At 49.0% G+C, this 16,664-nt stretch overlaps 2 protein-coding genes across 3 annotated transcripts in view; both read left to right on the top strand.

Annotated features, from left to right (window-relative positions):
• Positions 1-2,110, top strand: part of ZNF544 (zinc finger protein 544) — a 28,046-nt gene extending 25,936 nt beyond the window's left edge. The window contains 1 exon segment of the mRNA XM_073225323.1: positions 266-2,110. The gene's annotated coding sequence lies outside the window, so the exon portion shown is untranslated.
• A 1,541-nt stretch (positions 2,111-3,651) lies between these two features.
• ZNF8 (zinc finger protein 8) lies at positions 3,652-15,217 on the top strand. Of its 2 annotated transcripts, XM_017645276.3 has the most exons (4): positions 3,652-3,841; positions 8,544-8,670; positions 8,972-9,067; positions 12,445-15,217. In XM_017645276.3, exons 1-4 carry the CDS (start codon positions 3,776-3,778, stop codon positions 13,878-13,880), a joined length of 1,725 nt encoding a protein of 574 aa, XP_017500765.1. In that variant the 5' UTR covers positions 3,652-3,775; the 3' UTR covers positions 13,881-15,217. The 2 variants fall into 2 exon arrangements, with proteins under 2 accessions (XP_017500765.1, XP_073081433.1); XM_073225332.1 differs by lacking the exon at positions 8,972-9,067.
• The last annotated feature ends 1,447 nt before the right edge of the window (positions 15,218-16,664 follow it).

Below are 16,664 nucleotides of genomic sequence, written 5' to 3'. Positions count from 1 at the left end.
ACAAGTGGAAAGCATACAATTCACATAGTTCCTGCTTGAGACTGGTTTTCGAGAACATATAACACCTCATTGATATTCCTCACTATGATTCCATCTTGTAGATTTGAGTCCCATTTGGATTGCTCATCTTACCTTAAAAGATGACAGTGTCTTAATAAAACAGCAAAAAATGTGCATTTTCCCCCCTATAAACACCCTGAACATAAAATGCAAAATAATGAAGTTCAGGCTGAGTCACCAAATGGAACTTTTATTTATTGTGCAGGCATGATGCATCATGGTATTCAATGGAGACATCATGAGCAGAGTGGTGCTTACCTACAAAGACAGATCCTCAAATTGTATGTTTGCCTTTCTGGGGGCTGCAGAAGCTCCCGGATTTCTTTGGACACCGTCAGCTCATAGCATTTTAGCCCTTGAGGTAGATGCTAAGGCTGTATGAATTTTGCCAGCTGTCTATCAAACAGTGTACTGTGTGCACATCTTAACATTACCCAAGAGTCACTCACACTATTCATATTACTCTCGTAAGAAATGTGATGGAGGAGCTTCCCGGTAGTTAGGTCCTTGTGTCTCTTTCAGGCTGTATATTCTGGTCTCATGGTCTGTCCTGGCCTGGTAATCCTATCTGCTCCCGTTGTGTCGGAGCTTCATCTTCCTCATGGCCCCAGCCCATGTGCTCCTTTTTGTCATTAAAGTTCTCAAAGCAAAAATCACGGGGCACTTCAACTCCCATGGAGACCATTGTCATCTCAGAGGTTGGCACTTCCATCTGTCAACTCCCCCAAACACCTGAAGTGGGTGGTTGCAGATCTCACAGGAATTCAGCCGAGCTGTGCAGGTGATCACTGGTGCAGGGGGCATGTGAGGGAGTTGAGACGAGGGTCTGGTGGGATCCAGGTGCCCAGCAACATTCAGAACGGTGGCTTCCCTATCTGGACTGGTTATAATAAACTGGACAACACCCCCTTCCTCACCCAGTCAGCTGCCAACCCCAGTGGACAGTGGGTGTGAACAGGAAATCAACTGTAAACAGACAAGCTGCTGAGAAAGGGGGCTTGTTTGTTACTTCAACAGAACTAGTCCATCCTGACTGATGCCATCTGGCCTAGACAACACTTAGTTCAAAAAAATGTTTCTAATCCACCCCCCACCCCCCACCATTCACACATACAAAAAATGTCAACTCTTGAGGGTAGGGATTTTGTTTTCTTCACTGCCAAATGCTTCCCGGTACATAATGGCCATTCTTTGTTCAATGAAGGAATGTTAGTGAACAGTTTTTATTTGTTTGCTTTACTTGAGCACTGGCAGGACACTGGGGGAAATAGCAGGTTTGGGGAGGAATTAGAATTTTGAGTTTGGACAAGATTAAGGACCCTGAATAATAAGACTGTCGTTTTCAGCAAGTTTTCCTTAATGTGCTTTCTGGCCTGGGGGCACTTATGCCCACCGTTCTGTCCCTCAGTCCTCTCCCCCTAGATGAACAATGTTCTCTAGCTCCCATTTCCCACTGCAAAGGCTGGGATCAATCTTCTGGCTTCCAAGTCGACATGCGAGGTGTCAATCTTGCTCTCTCAGAGATGAGGCTCAAGCAGCCATCCTGTGAGGGTTTTGCCAGGGACAGAGTCAGTGCCTAAGTCCAGGCTGGAACTAGGATCTCTAAAGGGGAAAAGGAAGCATTGCTTCACATCATAGAACCTGCCCATCTGTGTTCCCAGATGGCTTCTTGTGGAACATGCAGAAAGAAGCCCTCTGGTTGGGGTTGGAGAAGATGTAGATTGCTTGATGGTGACTTCTGTGTCTCTGTGCACATGGAAACCCTTCCCACATTGCTGGGCTTTGAAACAGAACCATCAGGAAGGATAGAGCCTCTGTCTCCAGTCTCTGTGGGAGGACAGAATCCTAACTTCAATAATTACTAGCTAGCAGACACAGCTGGCCTAATTATATTTACACTGATCAACCCTTTGTAATTTTTCTCATGAGCTCTGCCTCTTTCTCCTTTCTGATCCCCTCATTCTTCCCTCTGCACAAATTCAAATGGAACTCAGTTATTTCCCCTGCTGTCAGCAGTTACTGAATAAAATGTTTTCACTGTTTTAACTAATATTTGGGTTTGTCTTTAACACCTCCAGTAAATTACTCATCCAGAAAACTCCTGTACATTTGTGAGAAAATAGGAGTGGGGAAAAAAGTATTATTAGGAACTTAGTTTTGAACTCACTGACTCATAGAAAGGGTCTTAGGAACCCCCAGGGTGTCCCTAGCTCACACTTTGAGAATGATGGCAATTGACAAAACCCTATAATATAATCAAGGAGAAAACAAAAGTACAAGTAGTAGAAAGGAAAAAATTAATAGGGAAACAGTGCATTGACCATTCAATACCATTATAACCGGGAGGAAAAGTTGAGCCCAATGATTCCAAAATAAATACACGAGCTGCTCCAAAGGAGAAGACAATAGACTCAAATGCCCCCACCCCCTACCGTCACCACCACTTACTCCATCCTCTGGGAAGCTGCAGCTAAGGGGAAGGCCATACATCCTCCTGGGACCTTTTCTGCCCACATAGAGGTCCCGCCTGGCAATTTTTTTGGGCTCCCAGTAGAAGCCAGATTCGGTCCGAGGAGGCTGCCTGATCCATGATTCTCACAGCAGCCACTGCCACCTGCTCAGATGAGTGAAGATGTCTTACACAGGCTCCTCTTAGGACTGCTGACCCAGTAGGGCTGGGCCCTGGGCGGGGTGGCGGGAAGACAGCCAGCACAGAGCAGAGCGGTTGCTGGACTGCGAGGGAGGGAGTGAGAGGCAGGCCCTGAGGACCAGGATGGGTAAGTGTGGACACCGCGAGCCCCTTGGAAGCCAGCTGCTCCATCCTCGCCACTGTCGTCCACGTCTTTATCACGTGCGCGGTTGATTGTCCTTCTCTCCGCCCCCCACCCACCGTAAACCCCGTGGGCGCAGGCGCGCATCTATTCTCTTCATGTGTGCCCTGTTCTGACACACACTTAACGGTCAAATAAATATGATTCGACTGCATCCTGGTGAACATCTTCCTTTTGCTTCTGCCTTTTAAATAAACTAAAATGACGTATTGCACAGGGACAATACGAGCACAAGTCGAGAGTGAACATCAGCTCTCAAACAGCTTGTGGCCCCTTCCAATCACTAACGCCCCCCTCCATCTACTGTATTAACAAAACTTTTAAGTGTTCACGTAATTTTGATGCACAGAAACTTGTTTTGAGGAAAGCGAGAAGCCCCAGCCTCGTCCAGTGCGTTAGCCAGGCCCTCCGGGTCCCCCCGTGTTCATGCTCATTTGTAAGGACCTGCGGGAGGCAGGCGCGGTGTGCCGCCACCAAGGCGCCGCTGCTGCCCAGACGCGTACCCGCAACGGCTAGGCTGGGACGATGGCGGCCCCATGACTCGAGTACCCTCCGAGTGCGCCACGCGCCCTTCGAGCGCACGGAGATGCCCGAGCGCTCAGCAGCCCAGGGTAACCGCGGATCACCACCGCCCACTATCTACTCGCCCCCTTTGGCCGGAACCTAGAGGGCGGAGGCTCCCATTGGCCGAAAGCTCGAAGAACGAAGGCTTTCATTGGCTGGGCGTTGAGGCGCCTCGTACAGCCTTCTGGTAGTTGTAGTCTCAGCGTCGCCGGCGCAGCCGCCATTGTTCGGCTGGCGGCTAGTCGACAGGTCTCTGTGGCGTTAGCGGCCCTTGGGTTTAGGGTCGCCTGGGGCGTCTGTCCTCAACCTGTCGGTCCAGGATGGACACCGAGGAAGAAGCGGCAGCACTGACTATGTCTAAGGGGCCGCCGGCGGAACGGCTTCAGGTAACAATAGTAACAACGCTGGCAGCGGGCCCCAGGCCAAGGGTCTCCCGCAGATTGACCCTTACACCCTCTCAGCGCACGGTGAACGGAGCACCGCGTTGTCCGCCTTTACACACGACTGAGCTGAGGCGCCAGCGGGGCCGCGCGGACGGGCCCGGCTGGTGAGGGTGGAGTGGGGGTCCGTTTCTTGGCCTTCGGGTCCCGAGTGCGCATGCTCCGCGTGCCGAGGCCACCTTGTCTCGGAGGGGCTGAGCGCCCTTCCCGAGGACGCGCTGGCCGCTCCCGCCCATACCCTTCCCCTGCCCCTGCCCCGATGGCCACCGTGCTGATGGGCGACAGGGACGGGCGTCGGCCGAGCTCCAGGGTGGCAGGTATTATCAAATAGAGGTGCTTTAATGCGTGGAGCGAATAGACACCCACCGGGAGCCGCTCTCTGCCGAAGCCCCTGCCCTGGGGGCGGGGCACAACCTCGGTGTAATGACAAGTGGCCACGCCCCGCGTCAGTGGGGGCGGGAGCGACTACCAGGGGCCCCTTTCCGCCCGTCCGCGGGGCCGATGGGGAACTGTAGTATCTGGGGGTCAGTCACTGCGAGGCGTTTTGGAAGGCGACTGATTCAAAGCTCCAGCAGTTCTAAACAAAGTGGCCGCTGCCTGTGTTCTCCATAAAGTGCTGTCTGCACGTGGCAAGAACCAAAATTCAGAACTCCTGAAGCTCCACATCAATGCAATTTTGTGTTTCTTATTTCTGTTTTGTTTTTTATTATGGGGCTTTGCATTACTTCAAATTTGATATGCAAAATGAGACTTGATAGTCTTAGATTTGCATGTTTTCTTTCACACGCTTAAATGTGTGCTGTTGAGATAGAACCACACTTTAGTTTGCTTTTGCTATGGATTTGTGTGTGTGTGTGTGTGTGTTGGGTGGGGTGAGGTAGGAAGTGAGCAGTGTCAAAAAAAAAACGGCTGGGTAGTAGTTAAAGCAGTAAAAACAGGTTTTATTCAGGGACTGTTGCAACAGGAGGAAAGAGACATCAGTATAGAAGTGGGCTCAATTCTGAATAGGACAAGGAAAAGTGGGGATTTATAGGGAGGTTGTGGGGGTGATTCTTGCTAAACTGACCTGAGGGAATTCTTGCTGCAGCAGGCCTAGTGATCAGATACTACCTGGAGGATTGTGTGCGATGAGAACTTTGAAAAAATGCAGAGAGTGATCAGATATTGAGGGTGGGGATTCTGGCTAACCCCCCCCCATTTTTTTTTCCTTTTATTTTTTTCCCAAGGGGACAAGTGGCATTGACAGGAAATTGACAGGAAATTTAATAAAACCGGATGATGCAAAAATGGACACAGAAGCCCAAAGGTCGAGGCCTAGCTGAGAAGACGATTCAGAGGAGCCAGACTAAACCTTGGTTGAAAAGAGAGTCTTTGTCAGCAGTAAAAGAGGCTTAAGAGCATGTGTGTTAACTGTTGCTGTGTAACAAACCAAAACTAGTTGACCTAAAACAACAGTAAATACTGTCTCAGTTTCGATGGTAGAAATCCTTGAGTGGCTTAACTGGTGGTTCTGACTAGGGCTCGTGAGGTAACAGTTACGATGTTGGCTTGGACTGGTGTCAGGTGACTCTTGACTGGGGCTGGAGGATGCGTCCCCAGGATGGCCCCCTCACATGGCCGTTGGCAGGAGTTCCTTCCCCTGTGGGCCTCTCCTCACAACAACCTGCGTCTTCCCTCAGAATGAGTGACCCAGGAGAGGGCAAGGTGGACACCACAATACGTTTTGTGATCTGGGTCAGAGTTCACACTCGTCATTTCCACAGTATCCCACTAGCTGCACAAATCAAACTGCTCAGTGTAGGAGGGACTACACAAGACCTGGGGATCACTGGGGGCCATCTTGGAGGAGGCCACCATTGGAGGGCTTTCAGTGCCAGCATATTAGCTTCCTATGGCTGCTATGACAGATTACCACATTTGGTGACTTAATATATGTCTACTTCTCCAGCTGTGGAGATCAGAAGTCTGAAATTGGTTTCACTGGGCTGAAATCAAGCTGTGGGCAGAGCCCCCTTTCTGGTAGATTCCTCGCCTTTTCTGGCTATCAGAGCTGTAGACCTTGCATTTTTTGGCTCATGTCCAGCAGCGTCTTGGCATTGGTGGTCACACTGCCTTGTGCCTTCTGTAGGTAGATCTTCCTCTGCCTTCCCTTTAGGAGAACATTTGTGGTGGCACCTTGGGCCCACCTGGAAAATCCAGGATAACCTCCCCATCTTAAAATCCCTAGTCACATCCTCAAAAAAGTCCTTTTTGCTATTTATGGTAACATCTACAGGTTCTAGGAATTAGGACATGGATGTCTTTGGAGGTCATTATTCAGCCAAACAGCCAGGCTGAAAGGGTTCGTCATGTATCCAAAGGTGAGGAGGAGCCATTCAGATGTTTTAAGTAGGAATGAAATGGCTTTGAGGACAACCATTCAGGGGTCTGGTGGTAGGGGTAGGAAAAATACTGAGTGCTAAGGCACTGGGAAGAGGGTGTGGCCAGCTGCCAGTGTGGCCGGGTCAGCTGTGGGAGAGTATGTGGAGGAGAGGGGTCTGACATGCCCATCCCTCCAAGCCCCAACCATTTGGAGCAGAGGAGGGCTGCAGGGGTCTGAGGCGGAGCAGCAGAGAGGGTACGAAACAGCAAGGAGTGGGCCCCTGCCGTAACTAGCAGGGATGAAGAAAGACTCACGTGATGCCACTGAGAAGTCTGGTGACCTGGACAGACATGACTCGGTGGACCTGGCACCTGGGCTGTCACTAGCAACCCATGCAGAGTGGGTTATGGCAGGTAGGGGCAGGAGGCACAGAGAGCCTGTCTCAGGGTTAGAGAACTTTTTTTTTCCCCCAAGGGGACAAGTGGCATGGCTTGTCAGTGCCTGAGCCAGGATCAGAGGGCAGAGAGGTTTGCAACTCCTGCAGCTTAAGGAGACCAGGTTGCACTCTTCCAGGACAAGAGCAGATGTCCTGGGGAGCAGAAACCAAGGGACAGGAGTGAGAAATGCCACAATGGCAAAACTCCTCCCAGTGGCAGTTGGGGCTGCCTCGGCTAGAGGATTTTTTGAGTGAAGTGATGATACAGGGACAAAGCAGAGACCTCTGCTTGCAACTGAAAGGTTCTGTTTGTGTCTGCACAATTTTTGCCAGAGCCACATGCCACCCATACTGTAATTTCTGTATTAATTTTAAATCTACTCGTGGTGTTGTTAAAAGAAAACTTTTTAATTGAGTATTTGGTATGTGGTTTTGATTAGCATTTCCTTGGTGGCTAATAATGTTGAGCATATTTTCATGTACTTATTCACTATTTTTACCTTTTTTTCTTTTATCTTTGAAGAATACCTGTTTAGACCCTTTGCCCATTTTAATTGGTTTGCCTTTATTATTGAGTTCAAAGAGTTCTTTGTAGCCTCTGTATACAGGTCTCTTACCAGTTACCTGATTTGCAATTATCTCCCATTATGCAGATGTCTTTCCCCTTTCTTGGTAGTGTGATTTAGAGCACAGAATTTTTAATTTTATTAAGGCAATTTATTTTTTCTTTTGATGTCATATCTAAGAATGCTTTGCCGTATTTCAAGGTCATGAAAATTTCTCTCTCTGTTTTCTGGTAAGATTTGAATAGTTTTAGCTCTTACATTTATGTCTTTCATCCATTTTGAGTTATACTTTGTATATGGTGTGAGGTGGGGGACCAACTTTATTCTTTTGCACGTGGCTAGCCTGTTGTGTTGTACGAAGGGTTTTACAGCCTCTTGTTCCTCATCACTGCCCCCACAAAGTGATACTTCATAGACAAGGAAGCGGGGCAGAAGTGGGTACCTGTACTGTGCCTCTCGAGGAGGAAGTGGCAGAGTCAAGACTCTGATCCAGAAATGTCTAGCTTTCGACCATGGCCACAGCCAGCCCACAGAAGAGTTTCATTTGTGGGACACATTTCAGAGACATTTCATCAATTTACAATTATTTAACTTTAATTAAACTTAATTTCATTTTTAAATTTCACTTAAAAATATGACCTAATTTTCAGCTTCTCACCAGAGATAGGTAGTTCTGACCACATCTGGTCTGCCTTTCCCTGCACTCAGTTGGCTCTGAGTCCTGGATGCCCCTCAGACAGGCACGTATCGCCCGTGATCAGCAGCGGCCCCTCTCGCGCACTGAGTGCCCTGGGAAGCTTTGGCTCTTACACTGGCCCACTTCAGTTACCTGTGCGCCTGCCCAGGCCCTGAAGGCAGGGAGATTTCTGACTCTAACTGTACACTCCTTTTTTCAAGGAGGATGATAAGCCTTGCTTTGAATCTGAGGATTAGTTAGTGCATCAATTAGCTGCTGCTGCACAATAAACTATCCCAAAACTGGTGGCTTAGAACAATAACCGTTTCTTTAGGTCTGCAGGGCTGCAGTTGGTCTGTGTTGGCACCCTCAGCTCTCTGAGGTCAGTCGTAGGTCAGTTGTAGCTGGCTTCGGCCTTGCCTGGATACTTTCGCTTGTCCTCGCTGCTACAACCCCCACTGACCTGCACAGCCTAGGAGGTGCCCAGTGCGGCCTGACTCACATCACTCAGAATGTGCGCTTTCTCAGGACACTGGCCTGCTGGTTGTCTTCCCCATTCCTCCTCCTCTTCCCAGACTACCTGACTGAGAGTGTGTGTGATGTTTCAGGAGCCGGTGACCTTCCGGGACGTGGCTGTGGACTTCACCCAGGAGGAGTGGGGGCATCTGGGCCCTGCCCAGAGGATCCTATACCGTGATGTGATGCTGGAGACCTTTGGGCACCTGTTGTCTGTGGGTAAGGCCCCATTTCCAAGCTGCCACTCAGATTCCTGCAGCGACCTGTGCATGGATTATAGGCCATAGGCCTCTGGTATGAGGACTTAACCTTGGGCTGGGGGTCAGGGGCCTTGCATTCCCATCCGTGGGGAACACAGTGCGGGGAGGGGTGTGTGGAAGGCGTCTGTCCCAGTGCAGAGACTCCACTTGGTCGTGAGGTGTCCCTGTGTCCCGACAGTCAGGAGTCGGAGACCGGAGCCTGAGCTGCTGCTCTCCCTCCAGACCAGACCCCCACATCCTGTGTCTTTCCGTGTTTCTAGGGCCTGAGCTTCCCAAACCTGAAGTCATTTCCCAGCTGGAGCAAGGGGCTGAGCTGTGGGTGGCGGACAGAGGACTTGTCCAGGGCTCTTGTCCAGGTGAGAACCCTCCAAAAGGGAATCCCTAGTGAGAGCAGCCCAGGAGATGACTGCAGATGGTCTGTGTGGAAAGGGTGGTGTATTGGGGTCCCCCAGACCAACCACAGATCCAGTGATCACAGCAAAAGGATGAAGGGAAAAGGCGGATGGGGTGAAGCCCGGAGAAAGCCGAGCACAGGCCCCCAGAGCCCCTCCGGTGGGGTCTCACTGGACATTCTTGGTTGCCCAGCAGTGAGTTGTGACATGTGAGCTACCAGAGAAGCTTATTAGAGGCTCAGTGCTGGGTTTTTAATGGGGGCTGGTTATGTTGGCACCCTTTGACTGGACCTAACTAAGATTCCAGACACCTAGGAGAAAGCAGGTGTTCACCCTGAACCCTATTGTTGGCACAGCAAGGGCACGGCGAGCCACTTTTATAAGTTAGGATGGTGGGAACCTTCCAGAAATCCACGTTCCCACGTCCAGCCAGGGGCCAACCTTGAAAGCTGGCCCATCTAAGGATGGCAGCCTCAGGCCTGCCCTGTCAGCTTTTCCCTGCACAGCTGGTCGGGTGCTGCCCTCCAGATGCTTGCCTGGGGTGCGCCCCTTGCTCCTTGTGCTCCTCGACTTGTGCCCCTCATTCTCTGGGCCCAGAGACTGTCCGCCGCTCTCCTCCCCAGGGGCCACGTCCCACGTCCGCCTCCCTCCCTTGCTTCCTCCCCCGCAGCCCTCCCCGCGGGCCCTCCCACAGGACCATTTTTGCATGTGAACTTGTCCTTCATCGTCTCCATTTCATTCTTGGACGTCTGTGAACCAGTTCTCCACACCCTTCTTCTCTTAGCAACAAGGATTGTGTTTGGCTGTAAATACCTAAAAACGGCTACAGCAGCTAAAAGAAGAACACAAAGTGGGAACCCAGAGGCATTCCACTGCCAAGGGCTGATGGTTCTGATTCTTCCTGCCTTTCCTAGGGACTGGTGTGGCTGCAGCACCTCTGGCCATCACATCTGTGGTCCAGGCAGGGAGAGAGAAGTGGGAAGAATGGTACCATCACATTAGTCCCCTTTTATTAGAACTCTGGACGTCATCCACTGAGGTTTCTTTAGGCAGGACCAAGTCACATCCCCCAGCCCTTGGCCCTGCTACTAGGCGTGCTGGAAAGGGGGCCCTACGTTGTCCTAATTTACTTAGGCCAGCCCCCTTGGGCTAAGGGTCGGGGCTTCACTTCCTTGCAGCTGATGCATGGGTACTCTGACCACATGCTGCAAGAGGCGGGCTGTGGTCACAGGATACACAGCCAGCAGACCTGCTGCAGGTCAACCTCCCAGAGCTTTCTGATCTGCGGAGAATCACATGGACCTCCATAATGGGGCATGGGCCACTCCCCTGGGGTGGGGGTGAATCTGCAGTGGACACAAGCTGTGGAGGCAGTGGAGCCTGAGGTGTCCTGTACTTCTGACATCCTCCAGCCCCAGGAGCTCGTGTACATCCCCTGGGCCCTGAGCTCGCTATGGGCTTCCACAGTCCTAAGCATGCCACACATTTCATTCATTTAAATAATACAGTTTGGGGTATATTCACAGATGTGCATCCATAGCCACTGTCTAGTTCCAGAACATTTTTATACCCCTAAAAGACACCTGCTAGCAGCACTGTGATTTATTTCTACTAACAGAACACTTGCAACACCAAATGCATGGGTTTTTTCTGTACTGACATCCAGTTCTCCTGCTCTCCAGGCATTAGTTGGATATCCAGTGATTGAGTCTAGTTCTGATGATGTCTGCCTGGAGGTAGCACAGACCCCCCAGTGCTAACTAGGACTCAGTCCCACAAGACTGCCTCCACTCCAGAGGCCAGTTGCATTCAAGGCCTCCCATACTTATGACCGACTGGCTCTAAATTGGGGATCTATTACACCCTCTTCAGGTTGAGCAGTTTGCTATAACAACAGCTCATAAACCTCAGGGACTCACCCTCTTAACTTTTAGCAGTTTATTTATAAATAATGTCATAAAGGTACAAGTGAACCACCAGTTGCCGGGGCTGCGGTCTGCTGCCTGTGGAGGTGAAGCAAAGGACCAAGGAATCCGGGCAGCCCCTAGAAGCTGGGAACGGCGAGGGGACGGGTCCCCTGCTAGAGTCTCCAGAAGAAGTGAGGGCCTGCCCAGCCCTTGGCCGGAGGGCTTCTCTCTCCCAGAGCTGTAGAGACGGAGTGTGCGTTTTAATGTGCTGACTTCACAGTAAGTTAGAGCAGCCATAGGAAACTACCACATCTTTGTTTCACTGTACGTCAGGGAAGGGCCTGTGCCTGCCTGGGTGTGAAACTTGTGCTGGAGGATCCCAGCTGGGGGGCTGGTCCTCCTAAAGATGTCCTGAAGACGTGAGGGCTCCTCCACTTTGGTATCCGGCCTCTCAAACCTAGGTTTTCTGAACCTGAACTCCTCACCTCTGCTCACAGCCTGCTTCCTCCATGCTTTGTTCCCTGTCAGCCTCCCCAGTCCCTGAGGGCAGGGCTTTTTATCTGTTGGGGTCACTGCTTTATCCCCAGCATCTGGGACCGAGATAGTAAATATTTTAGGCTTTGTGGGCCATGTGCTATTGCTGCTAATAACAAATTACCACACACCTAGCAGGTTAAAACAACGCACATTTATTGTGTCACAGTTCTCAGTCAAACCTGACTGGTTTATCTGCTCTGGGTCTCACAGACCAAAATTGGCCAGGCAGAGGGGCTTGGGAAGAATCTGAATCCAGGCTTGGGCAGACTGTTGGCAGTATTCAGTTCTGCACAGTTGTAGGATTGAGGTTCCTGTTTTCTTGCAAACTATCAGCTAAGAGTTGTTCTCAACTTTGAGAGACACCTGCACAGCTATCATCTCCCTTCCACTTACTGCTGCTTTTAAAGGCTCAGGGTTACTTTGGGCCCACCAGAAAGCCCAGCATCATCTTCCTGTATTAAGGCTTAAGGTCAGCCGATGAATGACCTTCACGTCACCTACAAAGTCCATAGGAATGCCTAGGTGAGTGTCTGGTTCAGTAGCCCAGGGCAGCTTTCAAAATCTGCCTTTCTGTTATATATTCTCCTATTTTGTATAGACTTCTTTTTTTTCCCTGTAGACCTTTAAAAACACGAAATCCATTTGTTTGGGGGCTGTAGTTTGCCAGCCCCTGATCTAGACCAGTTCCTGGGCCCAGGGGATGTGCTCAAGGTGTTTTCGTTGAATGAATGAAAGGGTGAATTTGTGTTTGTGGACGAGGCACTTGGTGTCGACATAAGCAGAATTGGGATTTGCCTGGAAGTAGGGCAAGTAGTAAGGACATAGGCCCAGTGTGTTGGGGACTTGTCGCCCTCTCCCATGTTTTTTCCCCTATATTTCTCTTTGATTTTCTTTCAGTGTGGGAGTCTGGACCTGAAGGCCAAGTGTCACCCAAGGAGGGCCTTCCTGAGGAGATGCCATCCGTTGTCATGGAAAAGGATGGCTTCCTGAGAGATGCTCCCTGTCCCACCACACTCAAGGAAGATTGGGAGTGTGAGGGCCAGGTACAGGTGCCGGAGAAGAACCAGGATGATTTGAGGCAATTGGAATTTAGCCTCGAGGAAGCATCAGTTCACGATAGAAGCTACCAAAGTCTCAGTCTTGGGGAAAACTATGTCCTGAGTTCAAACCTACATCCACTTCCAGAAATTTCTAGGAAAGAGTATTTCTGTACTGACTCACAGGTTACCAGCCCAGAACATAACTCAAGCTTAGTTAGTCAGCAGTCAGGCTCTGCAGGAATGGAGCCATGTGACAGCAGTGACTATAGCAAAGCGTCCAGTCAGGCTGTGTCAGTTACGGAATTTACACAAAGCCAAGCACAGGATAAACCCTACAAGTGTGTGGACTGCGGGAAGTCGTTTAACCATAATGCGCACCTCACAGTGCATAAGAGGATCCACACAGGAGAGAGACCTTATATGTGCAAAGAGTGTGGGAAAGCCTTTAGCCAGAACTCCTCCCTGGTTCAACACGAGCGAATCCACACGGGAGACAAGCCCTATAAATGTGCCGAGTGTGGGAAGTCTTTCTGCCATAGCACCCACCTCACTGTCCATCGAAGAATCCACACTGGAGAGAAACCCTATGAGTGTCAGGACTGCGGGAGGGCCTTCAACCAGAATTCATCCCTGGGACGGCACAAGCGGACGCACACCGGTGAGAAGCCGTACACCTGCAGTGTGTGTGGGAAATCCTTCTCGCGGACCACGTGCCTGTTCCTGCATCTGAGGACTCATACTGAGGAGAGGCCCTACGAGTGTAACCACTGTGGGAAGGGCTTCAGGCACAGCTCCTCCCTGGCACAGCATCAACGAAAGCATGCCGGGGAGAAACCCTACGAGTGCCGCCAAAGGCTCATCTTCGGGCAGACGCCAGCCCTGACCAAGCAGGAGTGGGTGGGAGCCCTGGACTGTGACCCAGCTTTGAATCCAGAGGAGAGGGCTCACCGGAGTGACAGGCCCTTTAAGTGTAGCCATTGTGGGAAGTGTTTCAGTCAGAGCTCACACCTCATCCGACACCAGGTCACTCACACCAGAGAGGAGCCCCGTGGACGGAGCAGACGGCGGCGCGAGCAGCCCCGTGGACGGAGCTCACACGTGGGTCGACATCAGCAGACACACTCAGGCGAGAACCCTGGGGGTGGGACAAAGGCAGCACAGCCTGCAAGCAGGACACTTGCCTTGTTTGACATCCATGAGATCATTCAAGAGAAGAACCCGGTGCGTGTCATCGGGGTGGAGGAGCCTCCTGTGGACTCTTCTGTGCTGTTTGACATCAGAGAATCCTCATAAGAGGATAAACTCTACAGAGGACTTTGGAACCCCAGGCACAAAAATGTGGTAAGTCCACATAGTGCACTTACAGAAAGGGGGCTGGGGGTACAAATGCCAAGGTCACCTCTGATTTCCTGAGGAAATGGTGCTTCCCGAACACCTAACATTGATGGTCCCCAGATCCGTCGAGCCCAATGCCCCCTTTAACCACAGGTATTTTGTATTGTTCCTTCTATTATGCCGAAAGGAACTCATGGGTTACATGACCTACGCACATGTGAATGTCAAAAAATAGATATATGGCCCCATTTTGTATACGATGATTAAAATGAAAAGAGTTCATGACAGAGTAATGTTTCTGGCTTGGTCTGGTATCTCTCCATGTGACTGGTGGGCCATTACACCCAGAAACCTAAGGCATTACCTGTTTGATGTCTGGTGCAGGGGTGATGGTGTTGGCCGTGGATATATTGTCAGGGCCGTTCCTGTATGGGATGTGATTTTCCAGAGTGGTGACTCTTAGGAAGTTTTGAACAACACAAAATGCCGTTGTGCATTTCTGGAAAGTTTGTATAAAATTCTAAGCATGCAGGAATTAATTTGTGTTTATATGTGAAGTGGACTTAGGATTCTGAAGGACCTTTAAAGGATATGGACAGGTTGTTTCACACATACATACCTGCTCTCCAGGGGCCAGTTTTGCTCTTCACAGTCATTAGAGATGCTTGGTCCCCACCCAGGTTAGCCACACTCATGCCCAAATTGGAACAAGCCTCCTTGAAATTCTACAGCCTTCCTTGGGAGTGTCACAGCCCCTATAGATGACTATTGCCTCTACGGTTCTGAATAGCCAGTGTTGCTATAAGCTGGAGGTTCTCGATCGGTGGTTTTGGCCACCATGAAACATTTGGTGATGTCTGGAGACATTTTTGGTTGTCATGACTTGCAGAAAGCAGGGGTACTGCTGGCATCTAGTGGGTAGAGGCCAGAAATAATGAACATACTACAATGCCCATGATAGTCCCCTCCTCAAAGAAGCATCTGGCCCTACACATGCTGTGATAGAGAACCGTGCCCAGCGCTCCAGCCACTTTTGTCCAAATTCTGTATATTGATCCGATCAGACCTATATTAACAATCTTATACTTCTGATTTTAAGAATGTTATCATTAGTTTATACGCAATGTGTTTTTCAGTAATTTTTTCAGATTTGTAGCATTCATAATTGTCATGAAGAAAGGAAGAGAATCTGCTTGTTTTTCTGAGTTGTCTAAATGTTAGCATTTTATTGTGGACATGGTGAAACATGGTTAATAAATTTCACTGGTACTCTATCTGCGACAGGATAATTTTCACATTAGTCCCAGAAATCACGTTATTTTACTAATTTTAGTGACTTTATCTTTCCGTATATATGTATCTATATTCAGAAAAATGAGGACTTTCAAATCTATATGAAACCATGTCGGTCCATGGGGGCAAAACCGTTTTCGTAATCGTCTCGATGCATCGTTAGCCTCTTCACCACGCTGATGTGCGTGCTGAGGGCACAAAGCGGTGGTGGGTGAGACTGCAGAGGGCCTGCGTGCGAATTAGGGCGGGGGCCCCGGCGGTGGTGTTCGTGCTCCTCCTAACCAGGCATTTAAGAAAGAAAAAAAAATGTTCACTTCACCTAAGAATGTCTGTGATGGAGCAGGAAAAGTTGTTAATTTTATTAAATCTCCATAAAACTATATTGCCATTATTACACTTGAACTGAAATAACTGATTCCTCAGGACACCATGCTCAGATGTTCTTTGTTCCCTCATAAATGTTTTGTTTTTTTGTTTGGTTCTAATCACGATCTAAATAAGATTCGCACAGTGCATTTGATTAATATTTTTCTTAGGTCTATTTATCTATAGGTTTCCCTTCTTTTTTAGTCTTTTGTTTGTTGGTGAAGAAAAAACAACAGAATAACCTACATTTTGTCCCCAAGCTGACCCAGCCCACCAGACTCTCCTTGCTTTAGCCTGGTGGGCCAAAGTGGCAGCTCCCAAAGGAGCTGAGTAGGTGCTGAATCCTCCGAGTAGACGCTGGGTGGGCTGAGGTCATGACAGCCTCCCTGGGTTGGCTGGGAGCAAGCTTGTCGCTGCAGCAGAGATCTTTTGCAAATTGTCCATGCCTCATTTTAGGTCACATTTTCTAGGCATAATATTCCCACTTATTTCCTTACAAATATTAAATAACTGCTCAGGGGAAATTACTATAAAATAGAGAAAATACTTCATTTTCTCAGTTTATAAAAGTAATGCAAATTCTTTGTAACACAACTTGGAAGATGCATTAAAGTAAAAGAATACACAAAAATATGAAGATTAACTTAAAATTTAATTCCTCATACTTCTACCATTTAGAAATGTTCATTACCACTAAGTTTGTTAGCTTTCCTTTGTAATTTTTTTCTTAAAGATATATGTGCGTGTATATACATATTTTTTATACTACGTCTTATGCACATAAACATGTAGTTATTTTGTATTTAGAAAATTGAAATCCTTTCTAATTCTCTTGTAGATGTAGACACATATTGCTTACTGTATTTTGAGCATTCTCCTCTAACAATGGATTTCATGTCATTTTTAAAATTATCTTTTAGGAGAATTGTAGCAATGTGACTTCAGTGAACATTTTACCAGCCTTGACTCTTATCCAAAAGAGGGAAGAGGGTTTCCTACACAGTGTGAATTGATACAGCATCTTTGGAGGGCTGTTCATTTGCCATCTAAATTTCAAATACTCAGCAAACCCATTGCTGAGAC

This window comes from Manis javanica, chromosome 17, assembly GCF_040802235.1.
Source record: "Manis javanica isolate MJ-LG chromosome 17, MJ_LKY, whole genome shotgun sequence".
Taxonomy (NCBI): Eukaryota; Metazoa; Chordata; class Mammalia; order Pholidota; family Manidae; genus Manis; species Manis javanica.
Note: the sequence above shows the minus strand (reverse complement) of the source record. Positions and strands in the feature narration are given on the sequence as shown.